Raw genomic sequence first — 26,320 nt, 5'->3', positions numbered from 1 at the left:
CCTCAAAATGCTCTTTTGCCCAAAATCAGGGAACATTTTTGGGCCATGTTGTATCCAACAACGGCATTCAGCCAGATCCACGAAATGTGAAAAGTGTTCAAGATTGGCCTACTCCACGCTCAGCAACCGATGTAAGATAATTTCTGGGACTTTTTGTTCATATTACCGGAAGTTCATCAGTAGCTTTGCACATCACAGTGTTCCACTACATCGACTCACGGAGAAGAATGCATACTTCCTATGGACTTCTCAGTGTCAGGATGCATTCACTTACCTGAAACATGCTCTTTCAAGCCCCCCTGTGGTTGCATTCCCAGATTTTACACTGCCATTCTCCCTCTACACAGATGCTTTGTGTGCTGCTATAGGTGCGGTGCTAGCTCAGAGACAAGATCATCAGGAGAAAGTAATTGCATATGCTAGCCATGTTCTGGCAAAGGCGGAGAAGAAATGGTCAGCCTACAAAAGGGGACTCTGGGCTATTGCCTGGGCTGTATGTCAATTTCGCCACTACCTCTACAAGCAACCCTTTGTTATTTTCACAGACCAAAAACCTCTTTTGGGTCTCAGAAAAATTCCCATCAAAAATGACAGAACTGGTCGTCATGCACGTTGGGCTCTTGAACTTGATCCTTTTGAGTGGACTACAATTCACAAGGATGGCCGCAGCCACCTCAATGCAGATGCATTGTCATGTAGCCCTGCTAACACCAGCTCTACAGAGCAAAGCACCTCCTGCGTTGGCCCTGCCAGTCCACACCCTGACAAGAGTCCTGTAGGTCCATCTTGTCATGTCAGTTCGGTGCATGACCAAAGCTCCCGCAGTACTGATCCAGAGCCTGTTTCTGGTATGCAGACTCTACTGCAGCCGCCTTCTCCAGAAGTACAGTGTGCCACAAAATCTGTCTGCTCCACATTTGTGCTTCAACTCCCGGAAGAGGATCTTAAAGAGGAATAGCAGCAAGATTCTGTACTCTCTGAGGTCATTAACTGGAAAGTTAAGGGTCAGAAACCACCATACTGGCGAATGAAAAAACGCACACCTGCTGATAAAGCACTGTGGCAAGAGTACCACAGACTTACCTTTCATAATGGTTTGCTCTGTCGTGAAGTTCTCAACCCATATACTAAGTCAGTGCAGCAACAACAGCTGCAAAATGTTTGTTTGAAAACTTTATCTGTGAACACGGTATTCCAGAAATGCTGCATACAGATCAAGGGCATCAATTTGAGTCTGACTTAGTGAAATACCTATGTGAACTGCTGGGCATCCAGAAAACAGGAACCAGCCCATATCACCCTCAGTGTGACGGCATGATTGAGAGATTCAACAGAACACTCATTGATCAGTTAACCAAGTTACTACTTCAGCCCAGCCCTCACTCTACAACAGGTTTCACTCTGTTCTTTCTCACACACGGTCAGGCAGCTGGATGCCTGCTAACCAGCTTTTACCCAACAACACACCCTCCTCATCTACTCACAGCTCACCTACTGACTATGTGGCACTATTGACCCAGAAACTTCAGTTTGTCTTTGGTTCTGCTGCATGGTATGCTTCTGGAGACCTTGTGTGGTTAAATGACCCTACTACATCTAAACAGAAACTTGCTCCTAACTGGAAATGCCCCTTTGAAATAGTGGAGTGACTCAGATCTGATGTGGATTCTCCGGGAGTGACATACAGGATTCATTTCGTCTTGGATCAATCTGACAAGACCCAGATTGTCCATTAGAACCGTCTCAGACCTTACAATGCTCCTGTGCCAGATCAGGGACATAAGACGCCTGATTGTGACTCATCTGTGCAGTCTCAACTCCCTTGCTTGACTTCATTATCAGGTGCTTTGCCCTTTAAACCTTCCAGGCCTGCAGCAAAGAGGAACTACAATGTACCTGGCTGCGGTGGTGCCTCCTCATTGGACCCACAGCTCCGACCTCAGCTTCAGCCTCAATCCCACTCGCCCCCATACCCTGCGCCTTGGACTCAGTGTTTGACTGCTCCCCCCTCTGGCCAAGTCATGGCTGGGACATCTCCTGCTGTCCTCTCTGCCTCTCCTGGTCAGGGCTCTAGTTCTTCACTGCGCCCCAGCAGACGTCAAGTGAGAACTCCCAGTTACCTTATGGACTATGTTCTTAAATGAAACTGTTGCTTTGTTCTCTCTAGTAACAGTTCTTTGTTTTTTTGCTACTGTGAAACGAGGACGTTTCTTTTGTGAGAGGGGGAGGAATGTAAGCTTCAACAGTATGTTTACACAGTAACTATTTACACATTCATTATTTATATATTTACAGGTTTAAACATTTACCTAAGAACCTAAAAGACAGTTATGTTAATCTCCTGAATCTGCCTCTGTGGTTTTCCTCACAGTTGCTTAAGGCAAAGCCTTTCTAGCCTCTGATTGGTTAGTTCAGTGACGTGTGATCCAGGAGGTAGGAAGTAGGGTTGTTGTTGGCATGTGGACGGGGAAAAAGAGTAAAGTTTTGCTTAAGAAAGTTATCCGTCTCCATCCTGCTGTTTCTTCTCCTAAAGGGTGATCCAGCCACCGCATATTGAACCCTCACGTTACAATACTTACTCCTTAACAGTCAGACCTGCTTCCCTTCTAAGCCATATGCCCATGAAAACAAGGAACGGCTGTAACACAGGCATACATATGCATCAGATACTGCCGATGAAATGTACACATGTCCACTTCACATCCCACACTCACCACACCAGTGAGGTGGTCAACACTTTCCATTGAAACAGGAGATGAAACGCTTTCAGCAGGTAGCATTCAAAAGACACCGACCAGGCATCAAACACACAGCACATACAATGTTGTATAATGAGGATCGGAGTCTATTCTTCCATCCTCAGTAGGTGGATAGTTGTGGCAATGCTGGTGTGTTCAAAGTATAATTGTCTGATATGTTCGTTCAGCTGCCTTAACTATGATTTCTTCTGTAATCTGATGGAAACGTGTTCTGCCAAAGCTGACCAGTTAGATATTGCATGTTCACTGTAGACGGGTAGTTACATTTTTATGAAGGGCATGTCAGTTATGGTGTAGCAAAGCTGCCTAACCCCTTAACACAGAACTATAATCTTGCTTATGTTCGAGGTCATTTAGAAACACTAACACTAGTTTGCTTACCAGAGAAAACTGAAATGTTTATTTTTCAATTGGAAAATTTCCTTCTCATATCATGGTCACAGTACTTTCAAGATTAATAGGAGAAGCAAGACTGAACCAAAGCAGTAATGTACGAGCCATGAAACAAGAAAAGCTAAAATGCTCTGTACCACTGAAGGGCTGCAGAGTTTGGTGACAATTCTCTGTTGGTTCGTCAAACAGTGTGACACTGCACACAGTTTAGCATTTTGTAAAAAATAATTTTTGCTTTCTTGCCAAGTGTAAGGTAAGAGGATTGACACTCTTGTGATTATATGTTGAATGTTAATCTGGATCCAATTAGCATAGACACTGGAAACAGAAGGAAACATGAATGTATAGAGCTTCAAATGGGCTGTTACACTAAAAGATATTGGATATTAATTACAGTCTGTGAATGTTCTTATTTGTCCAGGTCATCGTTATCCCCAAAGCCATTTCAGTCAAAAGCGACTGGACTTGGTTATTTGTCTAGGAATATGTTTCACCTCTAATCCAAGAGGCTTCATCAGTTCATGTACGCATCTGACCAGGCTGGGACTGGTCCAACTATCTGGTGTGGAGATCCAGGTATTTAACCTCTCACAAGACTGATGATGTCACTGGAACCCTTTGTGCTCCAAGTGCCAACGACCGTCGTTAGAGTGACAGTCGTTGGTGGGAAGTTGGTCTCAACTCGTTAGTGCTATATTGAGTCTTAACGACAGTCGTTGGAGTCAGAGGAGGCCATTTGTGAACAGTTGTTCTTTGCGGTTAGATTGTCAAATCTCCTGGGAAGGGATGAAAGAGCATCATTGTAAATTGGAAATAAGTGGTGTCTCAGACCTCCTCCTCTGTTTAGCGATGGTTTCTCTACTTTTACATAGACAGCTTCTTTTACTCCTCTTTCAAACCATCTGTCCTCTCTGTCCAGGATGTGAACATTGTTGTCATCAAAGGAGTTGGCTTTCTCCTTGAGGTGTAAGTGGACAGTGGAGTCCAGGCTTGAGGAGTTAGCACTCCTGTGTTGGGCCATGAGTTTATGCAGTGGTTGTTTTGTTTCACCAATGTAGAGATCTTTACATAAACCAGATTGCTTTTGTGGGTGTGTGGTGTTCTGTCCTTGGGATGTACTAGTCTCTATCTGAGTGTGTTACTGGGTTTGAAATATACAGGGATGCAGTGTTTGTTGAAGATCCTCCTAAGTTTATCTGATACCCAAGCCACATAGGGAATTACTTTGTTGTTTCTCTTGTTTTCTTTTTCAACCTCTTTGGTTTTCTTTCTGGAAGTAGCTGCCGTTTTCACAAAGGTCCAGCTGGGGTAGCCACAAGTTGTGAGGGCGCCTCTCACTGATGAAGCCTCTTGGATGAGAGATGTAACGTCGTCCTAGACTAATAAACAAGTCCAGTTGCCTTTGACTGAAATTGCTTTGGGGATGTTAATTACAGTTCGAATATTAACTACATTTGAATGTGTTGAGTACCCAGATCCTTCAAGAATCCATTCTATTGATTATTGAAGCTGTTCTGGCCTAACACATCATTGTCTTTTCCTTTGGCATTCTTCTATACATGTGCAAATATTGAGTGATGTGGTTCTCCTCTTTCAGGCCTGACTCCAGACAGGTTGGGTCCTCCATCTCATGATGCAAGCCCTTCAAGCCCGGAACTAACAACACCAGGAGCTCAGTCTCTGTCAAACCTTCACTTCCACAGCAAGACCCAGCACAGACGTTTCTCCATGGAGGCAAGTAGCAAAGGTTCAGAGCAGCTGTAGAGGGACACAGGTGAATATGGCTGATGAGAGGTTAACAGGCAGTGTTCACTTTGGGTTCTGGTCATGCTGTAGTCACATGCTGCCCAGCCTTTCTTTTGCAGTAATCTAAGTGTTGACAATTAAGTACTAATAGGAAACTGTCAAGGCATTTACATACCGTATATAAAGCATTAAACGCCAGTCTGACATAGATATTAACGGTGGCAAATTTAGTATGTTCTGTTTAAACTCTTTCCCAGTAGTAATTTCTTCAATTCCACATCTGCCAGCTCAAAGAGATGAGTCACCTTGAAAAGCGTGTACCCATTGCCAAAGCAACAGACTTTTCATTGGAAATGTGATAGAGTTCACAGTTCCACCTTTTCAGAAAACGCTCCCTGTGGAGCGAGCTTGATTCCACACAACTCATAGTCAAGTGAAGCTATGCCAGAAGGAAGTGAGTGCTCAGGAAGGATTCTGTGCTGTGAAGACAAAAATAATGTTGCAACAGGGGCTGGGAGCTTAAGGCAGGGACTAACCAAGACAACTTCAAAGAACTAGTAACGACATAGGTCACCTGTTGCATCGCCTGACATCGCCCAAAAAGTGGCACTTGAACACACCACATAGATTACAGCCAGTGGGTTGTGTCTAGCTGGTAACTCTAGACTTGCTAAAACTTGTAAAAACACTTGCAAGGCTCACTTCTTGCCCACCCATACTAACTAACTGTTCAAGGTCAATGTCTAACCTTAACCATCTGACCTTGTTGTGGAAGAATCTGGTCAATAAAGAACAAACAAACAGGATCAGCTTTTCTCCGTGGTTTATTGTTAAAGTATTTCTCTGCAGAAAAATGTTCACTCCAGCTGCTTCATGCACAAGGCTAAGAATCAGGAGGAGAAACCCCAAACCCTTACAGTGATTCTCTTTTTAAGGAGGAGAAAAAACAAAGATGAGGTCAAAAACACTTTTCAGACTCATCATTCTTCACCCACACATATGTAAGCAATAATGATTTGTCATCTCCTATATATACAGAACAGGATACATGGGCCACACAATGCCTCTGTCTCTTCTGGAGTTATCTCATGTCATGCTGTAGTCACACTTATTATCACAGGCCTACTCAGCAATGTACAAACAAGATGATTATTTCAGATTGTGGGATGAGGTAACAGTCAGCAGGTTGTGTTTTACGCCCGTGCCTGTGTCTTCTCTCCTCAATAAATGGCATGGACTACACGCGGCATGGAGGTAGGCTGGCTAACTTACTCATACAAACATAGCAACTACTAACGCCATTTGGCGTATGCCTAGCTTGAGGGAGCATATCTATCAGTGGCAATTGCTCTAAGACTGCAAGGGAAGCTCAGCTTCCCCTGAAATGTCACCAAAAAAAAATAAAAAAGTGTCGAAATATGTACTGCTGTGTGTACATTTCATTGACTAAATACGCTCTAGAAAGCCTTCATCTTTTGTTCAGAATCAGCTACTTATCACAGGTAACCAGCAAAACTTCCTTCTCATTCATCCCCACAGCCCCACAGCACTTTACACAGTCTGATGCTCAGCTTCTACTGACTTCAATGGGGAAGAGTAGAGCAGGTTGTTCCACTTCACCCAAACTAGACGGTCATTGGATAGAAACTGGGCTTTGTCCCGCTCATCGGTCGCTCAGCATCTCTGTGGGTCTATGGGACAATGGGCTGGCCCGGATGCTCGGCTTCTGCATGATGATTGGATTAGCTGTCTGAGGCAGAATCCTTGTTTGATTGACAGCTAAATGAGCGAATCAGCGACCTTGAAGAATAAACATCCAAGTTTTTCATTCTGTTTTTCTGAACTGATCCAAAGACTTTACCGATCCCCAACAACTTTGTTAAAAACGACTAGCGTTGTGTTTGGCAACTCTGTTGTGTCACTTTGCGGTTTCTTTCCCCAATGAGCAGCGGCAGCATAGTAGCATGGCCAGCAGCTCCAGGGCCGTTTAAGCAGCCTAGCCCTGCTGGCCATTGAGAGGACACTGGTCAAGTCCCTGGAAAAGATGCCTAGTTGGTATGACAAGGTCACAGATCATTTTCTTGAAAAGGAACAAAGGGTAAATTTTACACATAAATAAACAAACACATTTAGGATGTAGGCCGGAAAAACAAGTTAAGCAGACCAGCAGCCGCCACTGGTACCTATGTTCCCTGGGTCCAATGTACCCCGGATCCTTTGTTCCACGCTTTTTGTTACCAGGGACCCTCAGACCCTTATTTTGAAAAAAGGTCAGATGTTCGCCGCTTGTCACAGAAAGGGTCCTATGTTCCCCAGTCTGTTATTTTTTCCACAATCAGTGCTGAATTCCCCGGCAAATATGCTTATGTAGACTCTAACACTACCCCCTAACCCTGACCCTAACCTTAACCTCTGACCCGGGAAACATATGACCGGGGGAACATAGAGATGACCTCTGGCTTGAGGCGTGTGCCTGTGATATTGTAACATGTACAAGCCTGAGGGGGGATCTGTGGCGTGTGCACGAACTGTGCCTGAGAGTCAGCTCTGCGCTGAGTGGACAGGATGACATGGGCGCTGTGTATTTTTGCAAAACAAACAACATGCTCTACATGCAAGAAGAGGCGGGAATGATTTATGTTATTCTATCAGAGAATAGTGTCGGCATCAGTGAATATGATCAAACAAATGTTGCAGACTGGGACTTTAAATCAATGTCTAATTTTAACCATCTAACCCTAACCCTTCAAATTGAATGACTAACCTTAACCATCTCACAAGACTTTCAAAAACCTTAGGTTACCATTTCTAGACCCAGCCTACAGCCATCTAGTACATCCTTTCTGCTCCTGCGTCCCAAAACCAGACAGGACGGCTTAAAACAAGAGAGTTATTACATTACCATGTGTGAGTGAACAATAACACAAACAAAAAAATAATCTCAGCAGATATAACAAGTTTGTTTTTGCTCTAAAAAGCCTCTAGACTTTAGCTGTTTGTTCACTTTCCTCCCTTCTGTTTTTCTTCTTGTCACTGAATGAACTGACAGTGGTGTGTCCCTGCTTGACAATTTCAATATCTTCATTCAACAAGCACAATAAATGTATGTAGATCTTTCTAATAAATTAGTTTACAGTTATAACTAATGACTATACGGTTAATTAATGCTTTATAGATCAGTAATTTATTCATAAGGACAATTTTAGGGTTGTGAGGATGTGAAAAATCTCTAGCTTGTGTTCAACACAGTCTTTTTAGCTAGCACTTTAGCTAATTCATTAGGACAACCTTTCCAATGGACAGTTCAACCATGTATCTTCTGGGAAATGGCTACAGAGCATTCAGATCAAAATTGATTTATTAACTCATTAACATTTACAAGACTCGACTTATTACTGTATTGAAAGAGCCCTTCATTAATAAATGACTTCTTAACACTTAAAGGCCCTGCACATCCATGGTACAGCCATACAGATTATTTGACTTTTGACTGATTGGCCTCTTCTCAGGACTGTGTGTGGTGTAAAAAGACTGTGACATGTAATTGATTGGTTCACTGGCTTCCTCCCACGGTCCGAAGAAATGCAGGTGTTAGGTTAACTGATTACTTGAAATTGCCTGTAGGTGTGAATGTGAGTGTGAATGATTGTCTGACTGTCTCTATGTGCCCTGCAATAGACCCCCCCCCCTCAACAGTGACAAGCGAACAAACAAAGGGTTGAATTTCCATTCATTGAGCCCTTTTCTTTAAACCATGAGCTCCATCTAGTAGACTCAACAAATACAACTAATGGTTCATGAAGCTTCATTTGGACATCACTAGTCTTCAGTAGTGCACACCTGAAGGCTTATCTAGTGAAATGTCATGACAATATATTGGTTCACTTTCTAAAAAGCCATCACATTTGCGTACTTGCCAACATTGACTTTTCGAAATACAGGAGATTTTTTTCAGGCCGTATTTATGTTATGACAAAATCTCAATTTATCACAGAAACACTCTGGTTTAACACTGTACAAAAAATATTACAATTAATTAACACAATATTAAGAAGTGTGATGTCTATGTATGCATCTGCTCCTGAATTTATGTGTGTTGTTGTAGGCTCACGTCATTCTTCCCACTGTGCCCTATATTAAAATCAACCCTACCTACATGGCCAACTAGCAGATATTTATTGAAACTGTACACGTATTAAGATTTTTTTAGGGGGAACACCATCCTGCCAGGACATCAGCAAAACTAATAGATACATTAGGTTAGCTGGCCTGTCTGCCTTCACAGAGAGCAGCTGCGAACAAGGCCCTTGAATTGGGGTTGTGGGTTGCCAGGTTGTAGAGAGACGGATTACAGGTTGATTGTGTTTCATAGACGATCTAGCAACTAGACATGTGACATGAGACAAACATTGAATTTAACTGGGAGAAGACCTTGAAATACAGGAAACAAAGGAAAAACTAGATTGTTGGCAGGTATGAATAAGTTGAACCAATCTATAAAATGTACATCGTAAATCTACAAAAAAAAAATAGATGTTCATCCCACCTACACACCTGCAAATTTTTATGACTGTATCTTGCATGGTTTTGACACTATCACAGCCTAAATCTGGCCATAGTCCGAGTGATGGACTTATAAACACCTGGCAAAATACTCAAAACCTCCTCTGTGTTAGTTCCTACTACAGTAGGTTTCTCCAGGACCACATTTTGCCATGATGACACACACTCACAAAATTCATCTGAAACACCTCCAATGTAAGATGTTAGTGCCTGCCTTTGTACACATATTGAGCAAATGCAACACTTTGTGTTACAAATGACATATTTGGAAAACATTCTTCCACATTGTAGTTTCATACATAATATATGAATTATTGGTAAAGACCTTTTATGATATATGCCTACTTTTTTATGTGGTACCATGTTAAGTAATGAACATATGCATTAGATATACAGGGTATCCATGACAATGGATGGTCTTCAGACTTGTTAACTAAGATAAGCTTAATATAGCTCATGGCCATAGGTCTGATTGTCAGTTAGGCTAGAGCATGAATGAGCAATGTTTGTATTACAGATTTATAGTCTAAAAAGGTGTCTAAAGTCTACACCCACAATCCTGCAGGATGTCAGTAAGCGCATGTCTCTGCCCATGGACATCCGCCTGCCTCCAGAGTTTCTCAAGAAACTGCAGCTAGACAGTGAAAACTCTCTGCTCTGCAAACCTCTCAGTCGCATGTCTCGACGTGCTTCACTGGTTAGTGCTGTCTGTCTGTCTATCTATATATCTTACATTATAATATACAAGGACTTAGGCCTATAAAGTGTTAACATGACAGTGGTTCTGTATCATCTCATATTGTTTAGTTGCAATCCATTTGATGGATTACTCTTGAACCAATGATTATTATAGTGCATTTTCCTTTCAGCAAATTATTTGTTCTCTTATCTTGCCTTCCTGCTATTATTAGTATATTGGTCCTCCTGTATTATTACTATAATGAGTCATTATTGTCACATTATTTTCTTTGACATTTCCCCCAGTTCTCCATTACAGTAAGAGACATTTGTTTCCTGCCAGGTTAACAGCATAAAGAAGGATTTGTGCTTGATTAGCTTTGTAAAACATCAGCTAATGTGATCTCTTGACTTTTCTCTGGTTTAATCAGGAGAGAGAATTATAACAGTGAACAGTGTATGACCAATCTGCCTTTTTTTCATGCCTCTAGTCTGATATAGGCTTTGGGAAACTGGAGACATACGTGAAGCTTGGCAAACTGGGTGAGGTATGGCTCTACCGATTACTCACACATTCACCTTTTAACAATATTCAAAGGATAAATGGTGATGATAACCCTTAGGGAAGACAAGAGTCAAAATGTCAAAATGGGTAAGAGATATAGGTTTGTTATATGCCAAAACAAGACAAACAACTCATGTGTCCATTGTTTGCATTAGTCTGGCTTGTGTGTGCTAACAAGAATAAAAACTGCATTCACACTGTGTGCTTTAACATGTTGCACTCACAATGCACAGTCATGCGGAGGAGGAGGAAGAGGTCTTTAAAGATTGCACAACACGGCCACTGCACCTATATTCCACGCCATTTATCTGAGAACAGTTATTGCCTTAAGGAGTTAGGAAAGATTAGTAACAGAAGCTGTCTGCCTTGGTTAGTTAGCCTTAGTCTCAGTCACAAGGCTCAGCAGCAGATACATGAGGTGGTTAGTGATCTAAAAGAGTTGCTTGTGTAGTCAATTATCATAACCAGTGGTCCAAAAAAAGGTATTGCTCTTCTAAGCTTGCAACAGTTGGTATACAATTATTAGACCACCTGCAATCAACTACATAACGGTAGAATAATTGTCAGCGGTTCCAAGCTGGGATATATGAAGGCTTACCTTGAGCTGTGATAGTCAGTGATCAGAAATAATCAGATCCCAAAGAACTAAATATGCAATAAATGTATTTAATCAAAGCCTGCTTAAGAAGCTTGCATTATGTTCATGTAATGTTTTGAGGAAGATCATGGATGACAGCAGTTAAAACTGCTAACCTCATTAATCAGATGGGATTCATTAGGATATCTGTTGTGATTTATGTGTATGTGCTATGCATGTTGACGAGAAAAAAACCCAATCTAGTTCTCTTAATTGTTATTAATCTAATGATATTAATTGAAAAAAACATACCTGCTAGCATTTCAGTACCAGCTGTTTAGAAGATAGTATTATCAGAAGGTTACCTGTGTGTGTGTGTGTGTGTGTGTGTGTGTGTGTGTGTGTGTGTGTGTGTGTGTGTGTGTGTGTGTGTGTGTGTGTGTGTGTGTCTTTTATTAATGCAAACATTGTGTGTTTGTAGGGGACGTATGCCACAGTGTTCAAAGGGCGAAGCAAACTAACAGAGAACCTGGTGGCATTAAAGGAGATTCGTCTGGAGCACGAGGAGGGAGCACCTTGCACTGCTATCAGAGAGGGTACACACACATCAACCAACATACACACACTGCATTTCCAGTCCAAGGGGGCTGCCCCTGTGTGGAAAATAATCCTTTTTTTAGGTCAAGCCATATCAGAAGGAAGTGACTGGAGCTTATTTTAATCCTCTACTTTCACTTACTGTAAATACTGTATATCTTAATTATTGCTCAGGAGGTAACTATGTTTATCTGGCATCACAAATAAATGTATGCAAATGTAACTCCTCCTCCTCTATACAACCACTATGTAATAATGTAACCACTATATATTATTTTGACATTAACTGTATAGTAGTATTGCCTTTATGTAATCATTTGTCCATACAAAATGAAAGATTTGACCTTTCAGAAAAGAAAACAAGTTGTAGAAATCTGCCCTTATTCTGACCTTCTACCTTGAACTTCTGTATCCCAAAACCATACTGAATAGTATAGTTATTTTGTCATCACTCTCGCGTATCTGTACAAGGCTAGACAGATAGTGTACAAAAACTCAACCAAATCTTCTTCAGGTGTACGATTTTTTTTGTTTTTTGCTGATGCTGTTTCTGTAAAACTGAACAACACAGGACAGAATTTACTTACATACAATACATAAACATACATAAAATACTGACACTGTAAACGTGCAGAATCACTTTTTACAAACAATACGTATGGACAAATCCACTCCAAGGCTGAAACATGAAGAAAACACTGCACACTGCTAGATTTTGACTGAGGCACATGGAGAAGGGAAAATGAAACTTAAGGAAAACGAAACTTATAGAAGAAGAAGAAGAAGAAGAAGAAGAAGAAGAAAAAGAAGAAGTGACCAATACCAAAAGTCACCACTCTGTGGCAACAAGGGCAGGGGTTCAGCGCAATAGTGTACAGAGGAAAAAAGGCAAAATAAAGTGTTCTCAAAACAGTCCATATGTAAAAAAAACAACAACAAAGAAAAACACACACAGTGTGCTATTGTTTTACACTGTGTTTTGAGACAGCACCAGGAACCACCTCAGAAAACAACAAATAAAATTATGCTGCATCTTTATTAAGTTGTATTGTTAGTTAAAGTCACAGTTTAATTGCTAAATGTACTATATTCCCTTAGTATGAAAGGTAAAGTATTATAATTAACTATAATGCTAACTGTAAAAACGGTATACTATAAAGGCGTGTGTATATACTATATAGGATTAGCATGTAGTATGGAACTGAGACATGTCTAGAGACAGATTACCTCTAGTGGCATTTATATGATTTCTCTAGGATTTCTCTTTAACATACATCCGCTGAGGACACAGCTGATTTAAGAGCAGGTTTAAGAGATTTTGTTTCATACAACCCAAGTTTAAACCTAACTAGGCTATTGTCAGAGCAGCAGCTCCGCATTGTCAGTAGATTGTTTTATAGTTTTTCCACTGTTGCTGTCGTTGTGTTGGAGTCACTTGTTAGACGCCTAGAGAAAAACTGTCAGGTGTAAATGGTAACTGTGTCCTGCCTGGTATGGAGAGTTGTTTCCTCTCATGCAGGCAACAAATGTAGTCAATGGCAGTCGGCTGGGTCATGTCTAGATGGTAACCCAAGATTTGCAAAAGGCTCACGAAATGGTTTAGGTTAGGCTTTGTTCTCAAATGGTTATGGTCAGATGGTTAAGGTTAGGCTCTGTCCTCAAATGGTTAAGATTAAACATTGATCTTTAATTGTTCAGGTTACATGTTTAAAGTTAAATTCCAGTGTAAAATCATCCCAGGGTCTTTTTCAGCAAATACATTCATCAAAAAAGCCATCGAGACGATTTCTTTCGTTTAACAACTATTAATGGAGAAATGCTGGACAGTTGCTAACAGTAATTAATGTAATGCGGTTAAGACTGCTTAGCTAGGGGCAGCACCGTGAAGGCATTACAACTTCTTTTTTAACCACTAATACTGCCCAAGATAACACCAAACCTCTGCAGTAGCATGAGAAGAGTCCTTACACATTAACCGAAACACCAACAACGTAATTAGTGAACCTAGAGTTTATTAAAAGAGTGCCATTTAATATGTAAGGACTTGTGTCATGCTACTGCAAAGGTTTGGTGTTATCTTGAGCAGTATTAGTGGTTAAAAAAAGGCCATTTTAATGCCTTCACCGTACTGCCCCGAGCTAATCCGTTTAGCCGCATTCGGCTGTTAGCAACTCTACTGGATTTCTCTGTTAATAGTTGTTACACGAAAAAATTGTCTCGATGACTTATTTGATGAGTGAATTTGCAGAAAAAGAATTTCACTTTAAGGTTAGTCATCAATCTTGAATAGTTAAGGTTAGATGGTTAAAGTTAGATATTGAACTTGAATGGTTAAGGTTAGTCATCTGGAAGCAATTCTAGCAAGAGGTTTTGCAAGTTTTCACAAATCTAGATTTATCATTTAGACACGACATCAACAACAGCAAACAGCAACATGTATCTCTCTTTCTTTTGTCCACCCAGTGTCTCTGCTGAAGAATCTGAAACACTCAAACATTGTCACGCTGCACGATATCATCCACACTGACCGCTGCCTCACTCTGGTGTTTGAGTATCTTGTAAGTACATTGGCAGTGCAGCATGCATTTGTTAAAAAGCTGTTGACCTCTATCACACATGTGGGCTATGGATAGATATGAGTGTGAATACTGTGGCCTTGGTGTCTTCCAGGACAGTGACCTTAAACAGTACTTGGACAACTGCGGGAATCTTATGAGCATGCATAATGTCAAGGTGAGTCACATGCATGAATCAGGTGTCATCCACTACCGACTATACACCAAGCAGGGACTTGTATCCGTTCACAATACTCCAATACTTCAATATTCAAAATACTTCAATTTAATCCATTTCACTTATCTGAATTAGTTGGTCATTTAAAAGGGAGTTTTTATGTCACCACACAGAACTAGAATTCCCCAAATTAATGAGTTAAGTTAAGAGTTAAGTTAAGTTTCAGTTCCAAGGAGGAGGCAAATTCTATTGATTTCTTGATAAAGATAACAGGTTAGAGGTTAATTTCTAACATGAATCCATATTCCATTTCATTTCATTTCATACAAATGGCAAGTCTTGATCCTCCTAATTTTCAACTTTCTCTTACAGATCTTCATGTTCCAACTTCTGCGTGGTCTGTCCTACTGTCACAAAAGGAAAATCCTCCACAGAGACCTAAAGCCTCAAAACCTGCTGATCAACGACAAGGGCGAGCTCAAACTGGCCGACTTTGGTAGGAAAACCGACACATTCATGTACAGCAGTGGCGATTGCTCTAAGACTGCAAGGGAAGCTATGCTTTCCCTAACCCAGAAAAAAAAAGGTGGTGAAATATGTATGTATGTTCATTGACTAAATCTGCGCTACAAAGCCTTCATCTTTAGTTCAGAATCAGCTACTTATCACAGGTAACCGGCGCAACTTCCTTCTCATTCATCCCCACAGCCCCACAGCACTTTACACAGTCTGACGCTCAGCTTCTACTGATTTCAATGGGGAAGCGTAGAGCAAGTTGTTCCACTGCAGCCAAACTAGACGCTCATTGGATAAATGCTGGGCTTTGTCCCGCCCACTTGTTGTTCCACTGCAGCGACACTAGACGCTCATTGGATAAATGCTGGGCTTCGTCCCGGGGGGTCTATGGAACAGTGGGCTGGCCCGGAGGCTCGGCTTCTGCATGATGATTGGATAAGCTGTCTGAGGCGGAATCCTTTTTTGATTGACAGCTAAATGAGCGAATCAATGATCTTGAAGAACAAACAACCACCGGAGCATTTTCAAAGTTTTTCATTCTGTTGTTCTGAACTGATCCGGAGACTTTACCGATCCCCAACAACGTTGTCTTTGTCAAAAACGACTAGCATTGTGTTTGGCGACTCTGTTCCATCACTCTGCGGTTTCTTTCCCCAACAAGCAGCGATAGCTCCAGGGCCATTTAAGCAGTCTAGCCCTGCTGGCCATAGAGAGGACACTGGTCAAGCCCCTGGAAAAGACGCCTAGTCGGTACGACAAGGTCACAGATCATTTTCTTGAAAAGGAACGAAGAGTATAATTGACATATACATAAACAAACACATTTATGATGTAGGCCAGAAAAATAAACTTCCCCTCCTTGAAAGACCAGCAGCTGCCACTGATGTACAGCAGGCATAAACATCAAAAAATGCAAATATGGTCATAAACACTCAACTGGAAAGAAGATAGCACGTTTCCTGCCAGGGTTTGTTTTCAATTATATTTTACTGCCACTGTGAGATCTTCTGTCCTGATTACTTTAGCACCCTTACTTGTTGTATCCTAGCAACTGTGCCCCTCTCTCTCTTGAGTTTTCTTCATTTTATTGCTGGAAGTGGGTAGCTTAACCCACCAGTAATCCCTTACTTACTCTCTGATGCAGTTTTACAGAAGGATTTACAGAAAATGCATGGAAGCAAAGATAGAGAACACTGTATCCAACACTGACACTAGCATTTTTGAATGTGGTACTGTTTGTTATGACTGGTCATGTGGCCATCCTGCTTGTTGTTGCTGTCCAGCATCTTGTAAGATCACATTGGCACTCAAATAAACAACATCCCTCAAATGTACCCCACTATATGAGACTTAATGCATTGAACTGTTTCATATATATACTTGTGGAGACACACAATACTTGTAATTTCGAGGGAATTTGGGTTATGCCATGAGAATGAATTTGAAGAAAAAGCTGGCATGCTGAAATGGTCTTATGAAATCCATTCAGCTGTTATTGAGGTCTGGCATTGTTAAAAACTGACCAGTGTTGTGTTGTCCAGGTCTGGCAAGAGCAAAGTCTGTCCCCACTAAGACCTACTCCAATGAGGTGGTAACTTTATGGTATCGACCACCTGACGTGTTGTTGGGCTCTACAGAATACTCCACACCCATCGACATGTGGTGAGTAGAACAATATGGATATTTGATTATCAGGTGTCTAACATGTACATGCCTACCAACACAATGTGTATATCTGCACATTTTACTGTATTAGATACACTACACTGCAAACTGTCCAAACTGGAATACATGGGAGAACATTCTGGAGCAACAATGATGTGGTGTGATTGCATTCACCAGCACTGTTTTTAAAAGTGAGAATTGAGGTCGGATGGATGGATGGATAGCATCAGGAATCAGACTTGGTTAGATGGATAGCGTGTTTCTGAGAGGATGATCAAACATGAAAGCAGTAGGACAAAAATTGGGCTCGTTCAGTATATTACAGCAAATTAAAGTATAACAGCAAATTTAGGAAAGTAGGTATGTGCCAAGTTGTATTATCGCTTGCATTAAACCTTGAGGGAAATTTGAAAATTACATCAAAATGATTCCCTTTGGCTATAGGAGTAGGAGCCAGGGGCATGGGGTATTTATAGGGGGATTGATTGATTGATTGATTTATTGATTGATTTTATTTGACCATTCATGATATTAAGTATGAAACAGCATTATGTGTCATACATTAAAAAACATAAATATACAGGGATGACACAATAAACCCCAGAGATTTGTTTTCATTGCGGTCCTTATGGGGCAGGACAAGAGGGCAAGTAGCGGCAGATCACACAGGTTCACAGTCCAAGATAGTAGGTCCACAGTAGATGCCAAATACTGTAAAAGTGGTAAACATCATCTGAAAGCTGGGAACCTGAAGATTAATTTGAGCTGCAGCTCAGCACTGGGTGTCAAGGTTCAAAGTCATACATCTGTTATAAAACAAACTTCAAACTTATTTTGTGAATGTGTATAAGAGCTTTGTAAAGTATTAATTAAGTTCATGATGGCCATTCTCATGCTCAATTATGTCTCATAAGTTGTTGCAGCCAGGTTGATACCATTTGATACACCGGTTTGGTGCACAATTTAACCATTTAAAAAAAAAATACTTTTGACATTTGGAGATGTCTGCAATAATCGATTGGATGGCCAGCACTTCTGTTGTGTAAACTGTGCATAAACCCCCTTAATGTGAATATCTGTAGGAAAGCCATCCATCTTTTTAGGGTCCACTCACCCACCATTCGTACTGTGCCCAAGCACGAGTCATGGCTAAAGTCTAATTTGTTTGACTTGTTTCAGTACAACTGTTCCATGCTTAGGCAGTTGAGAGAGGTGGGCTTTCGTAAAGCACAGATGTACAAGCATGAGCACGAACATTGTCGGCGGTCCTGAAACTATTTATATGCAACTGTTCCACATGACAGACATTTAAAAAGATGCAGCTGAAGGGTTCATGGTGGTCTGATGCGGAGGTGGAGTGTTTACTGTCCAAGAAAGTGGAAATGAAAATATTCAAAAACAGTTGGACGAAAACAAAAACGCTGTGTAGTGACGTATACCCAAGAAGCAATCCAGGCCCGGGCCCCGGGGGAGACAGGATGGGAGACAATCATGCTATGGCACAGCTTGGATCAACTGGGCTAAATGTGAGTGCACCCTAAATGGCCTAGGTCTCTAATAATAATAATAATAATAATAATACATTTTATTATTATACGGGCTGGTTATGAAGAGCTTTGGATGTTAGTAGAAGGAGTTTGTAATGTATACGTTGTTGGAAAGGGAGCCAGTGGAGTTGCATGAGAACTGGTGTAATATGATCCCAGGACTCGGTACAGGTGATGATTCTGGTGGCGGTGTTCTGGATGGTTTGTAGACGGTGGATGAGTTTCAGTGGTGAGGAGGTAGTTGCAATAATCTAGGCGGGAAGTGACCAGAGCATTTATGGGGATTTTGGTGGAGTGCTGGGTGAGGGAGGGACAAAGTCTGGAGATATTGCAGAGATGGAAAAAAGGCTGTGTGTGAGATGTTATTGATGTGCGATGTGAATGAGAGGGTACTGTCCAAACTAACGCCAAGACTTTTAACTTCGGTTGAAGTGGGGACCAAACAGCTGTTGATGAGAATACTGAGATAGGAGTGAAATGATGGAAAGTGATGATTTGGATCCACTGAGAATCTCCCTTTCATTGACATTGAGTTTGAGCTTGTTTGATTTCCAGTTTGTGGTGGTTTGCAGGCAGTCCATAAGCCACCGCAGTAGGTGGTGATGTAGTGTCCGGTTTGGTGGTGATGTAGATTTGGGTGTCGTCAGCATAACAGTAAAAGCAGACACCAAAATAAAAATAATGAAATAATGGAAGATATTGCCAAGAGGGAGGATATAGATGATAAAGAGTAGGAGACCGAGGAAAGAACCTCGTGGAACACCGTGAAGCAGTGGTGAGGGGGATGATCTGGTATTTTCTCCTTGGATAAACTGCGAACAGACAGGTAAGAATGGAACCACTGAAGAGTAAGGCCAGAGACCCCAGTGCCAAACAATCAAAGAGGATGCTGTGAGATATTGTGCTGAATGCAGCACTGATGTCTAGGAGTATGAGGATGGTGAGTAGGCCAGAATCTGCTACTTAAAGAAGGTAATTTGTTATTTGAGTGAAAGCTTGTTCTGTGCTATGATTTGGACGGAAATCAAGAAACCGGAGGTTATTTTTTGATTTACGGTATGGGTATGACTGAAGCACTTTTGAGTAGGAAGGGAACATTACCATTTGACAGGGAGGACTGAACAATTTGCGTGATGAGTAAGGAGAGTGTGGGAGGACAGGCCTTGACCAGTGTGGTAGGGCCAGTGCAAGTCAAGTCAGTTAGCAAGAACTAAAAATACATATGTAGGAGTGTAATTTCTGATTCTACTGATATTATTAATGTACTAGTTTTTTTCTTTGTAGTGGAGTGTTCTTTAATAGCTTTTTATACATACTATTCATTATTGTTACCTCACCTTACTTATATAATTATTTTTTTTTAATTTTGGTACAATTGTATAATTTGGTCATTGTTCCCTCTAAGCATCCAGCCCACTCTTTCTTAATTAGTTTCTTATTAAAGCTATTCTTACCTTTCTGGCATTTTTTCACTTTTCTTTTGTAATCTTGAAATGCTCCTAATAAGGGTATGGCACTCTAAAATGTAAAAGAAGTCCACCAGGTGTTGAAACTCATCCATATTCAATTGTCATATATTTCTGCTAAAAGTCTCATCAATATTCATTTGCCGAGCTTCCTGCCTGTCATCTGTTAAAGGGTCCCTTCCGGTTGTCTATTGCTGTCACCGCTTGCAAGTCGTGTGCCTCTCTGGTAGAGCAGGCTTATTGTGAACATTGCATAAATGTGGCCTATTGTCCCCTCCTAACTTTTCCAGCCTGTGCCGAATCCGTCCTATATTAGAGGATGTCATTTAAGAGATTCTTTGTCCTGTTTGACTATGATGAAGACACACTTGAAGGTGATAATTCTACCTGCTATCCGTGTGCTCCCTCATGTTTGGATCTCACGTCCCAAGTATCTCCTGTTAAAAGATTGCCCTGTTGTGAGGGCATCAGACAGGTGTACAACTTCTTCTGAAGCGGTTGAAGTTTGTCTAACTCTCCTTTCATCTGCATCATGGTCTTACTTGAATTGTCTCATTTTTCAGTAAACTGATTGCAGTCTCAACATAGATCAAAAGCTGAACCTAGATCAAAGCTGCGAGCTGAAAACTTCCAGGTAACCCCAAAGCACATAGGGGCACCAAAACAATGGTGTCAGCCCGGACTGAGCATGGCTGTTTTCTTGGTAAATCAAATTAATGTCTAACAACTTGAGGATCATCCAGGATTTCCATGAATCATGCATATCTATTCAAATCTCAAAGGTTATTAGCAAAAAATTAGTCACTAGTCATACAATGGAGTGTACTTAATCTGCATTTACTTTCATCATTTATTTGTACTCATTAGCAGTCTGCCATGATGAGAAAACCCGCACAGCTCCGGTGCACCACTAAGGATTATGTGGCTCTCTAGCAGCACAACAGTCTTTTATGAGCTCACCTCGCTGCATATCCTCTTATCAGACCTCAGTACGCCTGAAACAAAAGACTTTGTCCACTCACGCAACACGTTTGCACTTCTGATCAGAGCTCTTTGAATATGTGTTTATTTATTGAACACAGCCTCAACTAGACTTATAATATTGGAGGACTCTTGTTGTTTCCCTGTATCTTCATCACCTGCCTCGTCTTCCAGGGGCGTGGGTTGTATCCTGTATGAGATGGCAACAGGTCGTCCCATGTTTCCTGGTGCCACAGTAAAGGAGGAGCTACACTTAATCTTTAGGCTTTTGGGTAAGACATTATAATTATATCCTACAGACCAGGCTAAAATAATAATTAAAAATAGTATATGAGGAAAGAACAAGTGATGTAAGTATCTTGTGACCACAGTGAACCAAACATTTCTTTATCTTCCAGGCACTCCAACAGAAGAGACTTGGCCTGGTATCAATAGTAATAAGGAGTTTAGGTCTTACCTCTTTCCTCAATACAGACCTCAAGGTCTCATCAACCATGTGCCCAGGTAACACGAACATGTGTTACTGTCAGATCAGCTGAGTAGTGTCTGAAGGAAAACACAAAAACACAAGTCCTAGGGTCTACACTACAGTCAGGCTAGATAGGGGTTTATAAATGAATAACTAATTAATAATTATTTAGCTGATCTTTTTATTTTTTATTTGCTTTGCTGTTTATTCTTTTTTTGTTGTTGTTTGTTCTCCCCTCTGTGTCAGGGATACAAAGAAATCTTAATTATTAACATTTAAGCTGTTGAGCTGCTATAAAATCATTGACCCCTTCAATTACCCTATATTTGCTTCAACCTTTAATATAACCTTCTATTATTTTAAATCACCGTTTCCTTTGTAACCTTTAACATAACATTAGGCCAGCCCAAAATTGATGCAACTTAGACAAACCATCGGCCACTACATTTGGTAAATATCATTTGCTGAATGATTGCAGTCAAGAAGGAATACTGGCCAACCAATGATGGGCTGATAAATCATTGTACACATAATGCTAGCAGCTCGATGAGGCTAAATGTAAAAGACTCCACGTAAACATGCTCAAAATATCAATGCTACCTTGCTGATGTTAACAGGCATACGGGTTACCATGTTCACCATCTTTGTTTAGCTTGTTAGCACACATAGGCCTACTATCCAAATAAGGACTAAATGCAAAGTACAGCTGAGGCTGATGGAAATGTCTGCTGCTGTCAGTTAACAACATCTTGACCTGATGATGACACCGGGTGAAGGTATCCCCTAAGTTGTGTGTTTTTCATGACAATCCATGCAACAGTTGGCGATACATTTCAATCCAAACCACAAATGGGAACATCATAGTGGCGCTTGAGGAAATTTCATTCATCATCGGGGAACCATGAATGTCTGTACAAAACGTTGCTTTAATGGCAATCTATTGAGCATCTCTGATAATACCAAATACATTTTCATGAATTGCACCTAATGGCTTTATTCTCGCAAGAGCTTTCAAGTTGGTCAGTCTTAAGAATAGTTTACAAACCTGTGATTAAGAATGTTTTAATATTATACAAAAATACAGTACATGTAAGAGGTCATTCTGGTGGAAAACACTTCACAGTATATCAGCGTGTATTAGTTTCCTGAATAATCAGAATACAAACTAAACTTTTTCTTTGTCTCCATCAGGTTGGACACAGAAGGGATTGACTTGCTGTCTGCTCTGCTGCTGGTATGAGACAAAAGCACAATGACCTTCACTGACCTGGATATTAGACCAAAGTGAATTGTGATTCCAGAGCATTCTGATCAGCTGCTTTTGTATTGTGATTGCAGTATGACACCAGGAGCAGAATCTCCTCTGAAGCAGCTCTGCGACACCCCTACTTCCTGAGTCTGGGAAATAACATACACAGTTTGGCAGACAGTAAGACACACACACGCACACACACACACACACACACACACACACACACACACACACACACACATAGAAACACGCTTTTGGGTATATAAGAGGTCCAAAGCTTTTGGCAACTCTGCCATCTCATCTGTGACCTTTCTAAAAGCCATAGTTGTGTTGTTTGGTCAAATTACACGACCAGAAATCGCACAGAAGTGCACAGTGCTAGCAAAAACGGTCTGCCAGTACACACTGATCGTTTAAAACGATCTGGGTTGTAAATAATTAAAATGCTGAGCTCACCAGTGCTCTTTCTTTTTTTGTTGCCTCTTATTAAACTTGCATGTGGCTATTTATTTGTCTCATTTAGGTTTTTTGTCTAAGGCTCCCATTATTAGCATATAGCCTGTTAGCTCAACTGTCCATCATTCAGTATGAATACATGCAGTTTAAAAACCTGATTTGGGTAAAGGCAATACCTCCACAGGCGCCCGGCCACAGTTAGCTGCAGGGTCAACGGCAGATGACCACCATTCATTGATGTTTCACCCATAACACAGGACATTTCCTGGTGGACTTCTCCCTGACACCCCCTGCAGCTAACCTACTTCAGGAGTTGCTAGCTCCCCATTTATCATCCCATCTTCTTCGCCAGAGCAAAATGTTTCTCTGCCTCTACGGAATGCTCTCTGGTGGCTTTGTGCAATCCTTTACCTTGTAGCCCTACATCTCTGAGTAGGCATGTTGTTGAGTCTCCCATAAAGCCTCTTGCTTCAACCTCCACTAGGCAGAGCCATGATACTTTTTCAAAGCCTTAACTATTAAGAGGCAACACACTAATACATTTTATAGTGTTTATCTGTATGTTTATCCGTGTTTCTAAGTCATTCTCTGCCTCCTCTTTGTTGTAGCTGCTTCACTGTTTTCCCTCAGAGAACTACAGCTCCAGAAGGACCCAGGCCACCGCAGCTCAGTGTTTCAGCCTTTAGGTAATGTTCCTGCCACATAATCTCTGAACACTAGAATGACTTTACTCCAAGTCAACATTATTAAAAGCTTATTTCGTCACATACTGGGCAGCAATAGCAGTTGTGTATTTAGATCGATGTTCTGTGCATAATGTAGGTACAGCTTCCAATGGTGGTGCACAAGATGTACATCCTGGGTGTATGCTATGCATTCACATTTGTTTTTCCTCATATTCTCATAGTCAATAGTTTAATATTACACATAATATGGCTCACACAAGTTTTGAGCCTTTAATGATACATATGGAAAAGTAACACTGTAAGTGTTTTGTGTGTTTTGTTCCGGACCACAACATCTGAAAGGCTGAAGTGTCTGCAGATGTACTTCACTAATAAGCAAAGCTCTGGAAGAAGCTACCATGTTGACTTTGTTTACTGTGGCACAAATAAAAACACCACAGAGAAGAGCCTCAGGAGTAAACAAAGGGGTTGTCTACTAAATCAATGCAGATGGCTGTCACCTATTTATATACTCTAAAAAGTTAAGTCTCACTGTGACTTTATGTCCCACTGGTTATGCTCATATGAAGCCTTAATACCTAACTTGATAACACTTAACTTATGCTAGCAAGTAGCATCTGATAAAGATTACACAAAAGTGCATTACAATAAAGGCATGAGTTATTACTACCCAGAAAATATATAGTATCATCTGTTTCAATTGGTGCCTAACACTGAATCATTTTAAAAAAGTGATCAAGCACAATTTGTCTCTCTTCAGGTCGAGGAAAGAACAGAAGACAAAGCATCTTCTAGAGATCACAGAACAGGGTCAGAGAAGAGAAGCCACCACAGCTCAGCACATTCAGAAGCATGCTCACCTGTGTGTACACACCTTCATTTAAACACAGACACATGCACACTCACTCACTTCCAAGGCAGCTGACAGTGGAAATAAACAGTTTCTGAAAACAAACTTGTACTGCACTTGAAATGACTGACACACCCACACACACACACACACACACACACACACACGCAGTACATATTTGCACACATTTGCACAATAACCGACACTGAATATGCTGCCATTACTTAGTTGCAGAGAGATTAATACGTTTCCTGCCGACACACATGCATTTCAGCCCAAGGTTTCAACCATTTGGCTCTGCTCTGTTATAGTGTACATATAAACGCAAGCTTGTATAATTTCCATTCAGAGCACACCCAGGGCTCCAGCCAGGTAAGGTAGCTACCACATGTGGAAGCAACATACAATCGCAAGTGTACAGATGTGAAGGTTGTGGTGTGAGTGGAGGTCAGTTTTAAGTAAAGTCTAATAAGGTCAACTTTCTTTTTTTATTTGCTAAATGTTTGTCTTACTAAAGTGTAGGCTTGTCTCTACAACAAAAGATACACTCTGATTTTGTTATAACATGCCGGGAATTCAGCACATATTGTGGAAAAAATAACAGACCGGGAACATAGGACCCTGTCTGTGAAAAGCGGAGAACATCTGACCTTTATTTAAAAAAGGTCTGCTGTTCCCCGATCACATACAAAGCGGCAGGATACATAGGTACGCTCCCCTTGCCTGATAATATGCACTTGCTAAATAACATAGTTTGAGCATTCAAATTATTTTATGTCTTTGTTAGCTATAAATAAGCTAACAGGCTAATTATGTTATCATGAGGCTGCCCCTTACCTCACACAGTATGTAATGCATAAAATATAGAGCTAATGATGGTTAGCTACCAGGAAATGCCAGCTCGCTAAGAAGCTGGCGTAATTAAAACAATTTAAACAATTTATCTATGATGAAATGATTAGATCAAAAGAGTCACCAATATGATAGCTATGGCTTTGTTATGTCACCTGGTAGTCTGGAAGTTGTACATACACAAGCAGTCCAGACACTGAAGTAGTTACAATTCCCTGTTCAATTACAATAAGTCTACTTACATGAAACAAAGTCCATAAAATCAGACTCCATTAAGAATATAAAACTGCCTTCCTACAGCACCCCCATGTTTCATATTAGCATGGGTTTTGTTCCATATTGACTTTCACTACAGTCTTTGAAGTTGCCTAGGTAAACAGTGCATGATATTTTGGCTTGTGAAGAATCTTTATAGTGTAGCCAATGTGTTAGGAGGCATTTGCTTTGTGTGTGTATTTCTCAGTCTCCTATTTGCACAAACCAGAAGTGTCCTCTGAAGCCTGCTCCCTTCCCCTGTGTCTTACCTTACGTGGTTCCAAAATATGACTCCATATCGTACCAAAACTCCTTAATCTTACACTAGTAAACTGGGAAGGTATGTCCTACAAGTACTTTCTAGTAGCAAATAATTTTTAGGAGGACTCACCACTACCCCTTATATTTTGCACAGCTTTATTGCACCTATTGTCAGGGAGCAGTTGGCTGTAGGACCACAAAAGTAGTGTATAAAAGTACTTATAGTATGACTTAAAAACAACTAGAAAGTATATATATCTGCAGAAGTGAATCCTTAGAATCTTCCTTGTATAATGTCGTTCACGGTCCCCTTGTGACTGAGCCTAGACGATGAAATAATCTGTAGACACAAGAGTGATGAGGGCTTGTGGCTAAGATGCACTCTCCTCTCTCCTTAATCTTGGCTTTGAAAACATGTTGCTTTTCCTCTAAAAGACTTCCTCAGGTCTGACT

The 26,320-nt window shown here is 40.9% G+C and overlaps 1 protein-coding gene across 1 annotated transcript in view; it reads left to right on the top strand.

The window, feature by feature from the left end:
• cdk18 (cyclin dependent kinase 18) overlaps window positions 1–24,696 on the top strand; it is a 115,868-nt gene extending 91,172 nt beyond the window's left edge. Inside the window, exons 3-16 of the mRNA XM_083939183.1 lie at window positions 4,750–4,886; window positions 10,027–10,158; window positions 10,631–10,687; window positions 11,763–11,877; window positions 14,342–14,436; window positions 14,549–14,611; window positions 14,984–15,107; window positions 16,669–16,789; window positions 20,961–21,058; window positions 21,185–21,290; window positions 22,447–22,489; window positions 22,594–22,684; window positions 23,572–23,649; window positions 24,410–24,696. Of these exons, the coding sequence (XP_083795309.1) occupies window positions 4,750–4,886; window positions 10,027–10,158; window positions 10,631–10,687; window positions 11,763–11,877; window positions 14,342–14,436; window positions 14,549–14,611; window positions 14,984–15,107; window positions 16,669–16,789; window positions 20,961–21,058; window positions 21,185–21,290; window positions 22,447–22,489; window positions 22,594–22,684; window positions 23,572–23,649; window positions 24,410–24,444 (1,295 nt within the window). The 3' untranslated portion in view covers window positions 24,445–24,696. The remainder of the gene's footprint in view (window positions 1–4,749; window positions 4,887–10,026; window positions 10,159–10,630; window positions 10,688–11,762; window positions 11,878–14,341; window positions 14,437–14,548; window positions 14,612–14,983; window positions 15,108–16,668; window positions 16,790–20,960; window positions 21,059–21,184; window positions 21,291–22,446; window positions 22,490–22,593; window positions 22,685–23,571; window positions 23,650–24,409) is intronic.
• Window positions 24,697–26,320: the final 1,624 nt, after the last annotated feature.

Source organism: Echiichthys vipera, assembly GCF_963691815.1.
Source record: "Echiichthys vipera genome assembly, chromosome: X".
Lineage (NCBI taxonomy): Eukaryota > Metazoa > Chordata > Actinopteri > Perciformes > Trachinidae > Echiichthys > Echiichthys vipera.
The sequence above is the reverse complement of the archived record's forward strand: the minus strand, read 5'-3'. Positions and strand labels throughout refer to the sequence as shown.